The sequence below is a fragment of the Triticum dicoccoides genome, chromosome 7A (genome assembly GCF_002162155.2).
Source record: "Triticum dicoccoides isolate Atlit2015 ecotype Zavitan chromosome 7A, WEW_v2.0, whole genome shotgun sequence".
Taxonomy (NCBI): domain Eukaryota; kingdom Viridiplantae; phylum Streptophyta; class Magnoliopsida; order Poales; family Poaceae; genus Triticum; species Triticum dicoccoides.
The window spans coordinates 317,645,478-317,650,543 of NC_041392.1; the positions used below are offsets into that span (position 1 = coordinate 317,645,478).

General features: G+C 50.1%; 1 protein-coding gene across 1 annotated transcript; it reads left to right on the forward strand.

The window, feature by feature from the left end:
* Positions 1 to 3,927: 3,927 nt before the first annotated feature.
* Positions 3,928 to 4,785, forward strand: LOC119330624 (protein PROTON GRADIENT REGULATION 5, chloroplastic-like). The gene is made up of 2 exons (XM_037603742.1): positions 3,928 to 4,313; positions 4,393 to 4,785. Exons 1-2 carry the CDS (start codon positions 4,050 to 4,052, stop codon positions 4,495 to 4,497), a joined length of 369 nt encoding a protein of 122 aa, XP_037459639.1. The 5' UTR covers positions 3,928 to 4,049; the 3' UTR covers positions 4,498 to 4,785.
* Positions 4,786 to 5,066: the final 281 nt, after the last annotated feature.

The window sequence follows — 5,066 nt, forward strand, 5'->3', positions numbered from 1 at the left end:
AACTCGGTGGGACCGATCGCTCATTTTGGTGAGACCGAAACATTACGAAGGGAAATAGAGAGTTTGCAATCCCATCCTCGGTGAGACCGAGATCCCTATCAGTGAGACCGAACTGTTTAGGGTTTTTGGCTATGGCTAAGTCAAATGAACTCGGTGGCACAGGATAAATCAAATCGGTGGGGCCGAGTTTGACTTTAGGTTTAGGACATATTTGGATTTGAGAAAGTGGTTGAGGGCTTTGGAGAATACCACTATGCATTTTGATCAAGTAGACCATTAAGCAGCACCTTATCCCCTTTTAATAGTATTGGCTTTCCTATGGACTCAATGTTATTTTGGATCACTAAAATAGAAATGAAGAGTCTTGAGTTTATGCCAATATTTGTCCTTAGCATTTTGAGGGGCCTACATCTCTAGTCCATGACATGCCAATCATTGACCTTACTGAAATAACCATCTTGAAAGGATATTAGTTCAATGAGCTATATGTTATTATGAAATACCAAAACCACCTAGGGATTAGTTGCACTTTCATCCTTCTGTTACGAGAAAAGGGGAGAATACCACAATGACTGCTGGGTGAGCTTGGCTAGTTTGCTTGATCGATCGATGGAATGTAGGGTTGGCTTAAGCATCATCTAAACATCGCATGTGTGTGCTGTCGAAGGAACAAAATCACATGCGATGTCTCTATCACGCGATCCCTATCATGACTTGTAGGGCGCCTATGCAGTGACTCCGTTGGCGGCGTCGGCGACGAGATGTCTGCGTTGGAGAGGGAGTAGAAGATAGTAGGTGAATATGTATGTAGGAGTACGATTTAAGATGATGAGAACTAGATCTGGAATGCCCATACGTATAATGATTAATGATCTGATTAGTTTTAAACTTGACCATCATCCCCACTTGGCCGAAGGGGTATATGTTTTAATCTCCACCATCGATTCAATTAAGGGAGGGGCGGGGGTGGGTGGGTGGGGTTGTAGCCGAAGGGGTATATTATTAAGGTGGTCACTGAATTGAGCAATTTAACTAGTATGTTGAGCCGACACCTACCTTTTGGTAAAATTAAGGGGCTGATGTTTGGGCGGCCTTATTTCAGGCAACACTTGAAATATCAAATTGTCCATGTAGAGCAGAAAAAAAAAAGAAGTTTTGCTAGCTCAGATCCATATATTTTGTTATGAGTGACCATCACTCACTTAAGGGTTGTGATTTCAGGATTATGGCATTGATTTTGATGGCACTGATGACCCCAATAAAGCATTTGATTGCATGTGTGGAAGCAAGTACTGTGGCGGCAGTCCGAAGAATTCAAGTACGTCCACCATTTTTTACTGCTTATTAAAGCATTTTTTGCCATCAAAAGTCATCTGGTGACTGGACGTGGTGTGCTTAATTTGGACATATGACGATTGTCATTGAAAGGGAAGAGGACTAGGGCAAGTGCAAGTCGGAACTAGAGGGATTTGCATTCGGTCAAGAGCGGTGGAAGAAGAGTGCTGGCAGGAACAGGACGTAGAGTTTGTTGCCTTATGATGATTGTAGATAGATGCAAGGGGCGGTGTCAGCCAGTCATATTTTGGGGTTTGGATGTAGTAAAACCAACTAAAATGCCTGATGCAGAGCAACTGGAACTTAATTAGTATATGTGTCGTCAGTCTGTCACCGTGTTGTGTGTCCGGAGTTTACCTAGCGATTGCAGTTAACTTGCTTCACTGCCCGAGCTTATTATGCATCTTTTTTTCTTTATCTTTCCATATTCTACAGCAGTTAGGGTTTAGTGCGCGCTGGCGCGATTGGGTGGCCCTGCTCCTTTCTTCGGCGTCCTCATCGGTCTCTCTGAACGGGGTGCTGGGCGGCCACATCACCCACCGCTGAGGCCTACGGCAAGGCGACCCGCTGTCGCTGTTCCTCTTCATTCTCGCCATAGACCCACTGCACCACTTGCTAGCGGAGGCAGTGGAGTAACGGCTGCTGCAACGGATTTCAGGGCGAGAGCTGAAGCTTAGGGTTAGCCTGTACGCCGACGACGCTGTCATTTTCATCAACCCAACCCGACAAGAGGTTGACTCCCTGCTGAACAATCTCCACAACTTTGGGCACGCCACAGGGCTCTGCATCAACACCAGAAAATCATCAGCGTCTCCGATCAGCTGCGGCGACCTCAACCTTGACGATGTGCTTCACAACTTCGGTGGCTCCATCGCACACTTCCCCACTAAATACCTAGGGCTACCGCTTACAACTGGCCGGCTCCGGCTCGTACACCTTCAATTCATCATAGATAGAATCAAAGCCCGACTTGCGGGTTGGAAGGGCAGGCTGATCCACATCGCGGGACGACGCGTGCTGGTCCGCTGCGTCCTCGGCGCCATGCCTACCTTCGCGCTAACCGTTCTGCGGATGCCCAAGAAGATCCTCAAGGAAATCGACAAGTGCCATCGCCGCTTCCTCTGGAAACAGGATGAGGAGATCACCGGCACCAGTTGCAAGGTGAACTGGGAAACTATCTACACGCCAACGGCAAATGGGGGCCTGGGGTCCCTGACCTCCGGCATTTCGGTCGTGCTCTTCGGCTTCGTTGGCCATGGCTCTCATGGTGCCACCCTGAAAGGCCTTGGGTGGGCTCGGATCTACCTTGCAACGCCGACGACCTATCGCTTTTTACGGCGGCTACCGCGCTCAGCATCGGGGACGACGTGTCAGCTTCTTTCTGGAACTCGCCGTGGCGGGGTCCCGGCACGCTTGCCCAGCAATTCCCAAGGCTGGCCAAGCACGCCCGAAGAAAGAATGGTGAAGGCCGCTCTCGCGGCCGACGCCTGGATCGGAGACCTAGGTCACGGCTGCACCGCTGACCTGCTCCACGACTTCCTAGCGATGCACAGGAGGGTGCACGGCGTAGCCGAAAACCTACGAGCCGACACCCTTGACTCCATCACCTGGACAAAAGAGCGATCGGGCCAATACTCAGCAAGATCGGCCTACCAAATGCAATTCCAGGGCATGACATCTTCATGTTTCGACAAGATCATCTGGAAGGTTTGGGCCCCCGGCAAGATCAAGATGTTCGCCTGGCTCATGCTCCAGAACAAGCTCTGGTGCAATGACAGGCTCCGGCGTCGTGGTTGGAAGAACGAGTACTTCTGTCAACTATGCATCCGGAACCTCGAATCATCAAGTGACCTGTTTTGGGAATGCCCAATGGCAAGGATGGTCTGGGAAACAGTCAGTACGTGGACGGACTGCTCCTCCCTAGCGCCAAACGAGAGTTGGCACAATCAACAACACACTTCCATTGTGCTTGGCGCCCTGGAAAGATCCGCAACAAGATGGCGTAGGGCAAACATCACGCTCTTGTTACTCATCTGCTGGGAGCTATGGCAGGAACGAAACAACGCTACTTTCGGGAGAAGTATACCAAGTGCCTCCAATATCATCAGGAGGATCAAGGACTGCATCGAGCTATGGCGAGTCGCGGGCGCTACCTGGATCGGGAGCCCCTTCGGGGATCCGCCATGAAATGTAAACCCTAGGATATCTTGTCACTTGAGGATTGCTGGTCTGTGGCAAGTCCTCGGATCCTCCGGATCCTCATCACTTTGGTTTTTCTCCACTGCTTTCTGCTAATGATCAATGAAAAGTCAGCATCGCTGGATCTTTCAAAAAAAAAGTTTCTGTATTTATTTATAGGTGTCTCCACATTACTAGCACTCCTAGTTTTTTTAATTGCATTTGGTTTTACTTCCAACTGGCATTGTGCTTCACAGTCGCCATCTGCTAGGCTTGGTGGAATCGACTTAAGATGACGTGGCACAGAAATGGAAAAAGACCAAGGGAAGATGACGTGGTGGCAGGGCATAGGCCCTCCGTTCCTGCCCAGAAACTCCTCATCCCCTTACAACAGGAATCGGTAGAGAGGGAGAGAGAGAGAGGGGCTTTGGCTGGACACCAGCGGTCCGTCATCGTCTTGGCTACCATATCCTCCCATTCTCATTCTGCACGGCACAGCACAGCACAGCACAGCGGAGAAGAGGAAGGAGAGAGAGATGACTGCGTCCGTCTCCTACGGGCTGCGAGCTCTTCCGACGTGGTCCAGCTCTGTGTCCGGTGACGACCACTGCTCGGCGCTGGCCATGTCGGTGTCGGCGCGGGGGCCCCGGTCGACGCGGCCCCTTCGGACGCCGGCGAGGATGGGCAATGTAAACGAGGGCAAGGGCATCTTCGCGCCCCTGGTGGTGGTGGTGCGCAACATCGTCGGACGCAAGCGCTTCAACCAGCTCAGGGGCAAGGCCATCGCGCTGCACTCCCAGGTACCTACCTACTAGCCTCCCTCCCTTGCTTGGAGTAATATAAATTTATTGACATACGAAAACCAAATAAACTAAACAGGTGATCACCGAGTTCTGTAAGACCATCGGCGCTGACCCCAAGCAGAGGCAGGGCTTGATCCGCCTCGCCAAGAAGAACGGAGAGAAGCTCGGATTCCTTGCTTGACCCGCCTCACAATCCCCCCTTCCTTCTCCTACCTTTTCTACTAGCAAAAAGGAAATTCCTTGGAGTTGGAGATTGCATGCATGCATGTATGTATACTAGTCTTATATATTTTTTCTTCTCTTCTCTTCTCTTCTCTTGTGGAGACAGCACTGAGTTCAGTTAAACTTCAGTTCCATGTGGATAGATGGATGGACAGATGATGTATCTATCCTCTACTGATGACCTCAGCGGTAGAGTATATATATGCGCAATGCTACTGAATAAATAATTCAAGTATTTGTCTCATTACTCCTTTTGTATACACTGATCCGTCACGCCGTGCCCGTGAGAAATCCCGTTTAAATCTTCCCAAATGATAACACTCACGTGTGGCATGTTTGCACATCGCCCACACATCTTGATTCATGTTGATTTTTTTTGCACGAATCCTAAAGAAATCTGTTAGAATCTGAATGCCACGTGAGCATCATTGTGTGTGGGCGTTGGAGAGTTCGCCCACACGCCCCGCAGCATGCGGTTTGCCAGCTGTGCTGTGTGGGCGAACTAGTTTCTGCCCACACAGCCACCAC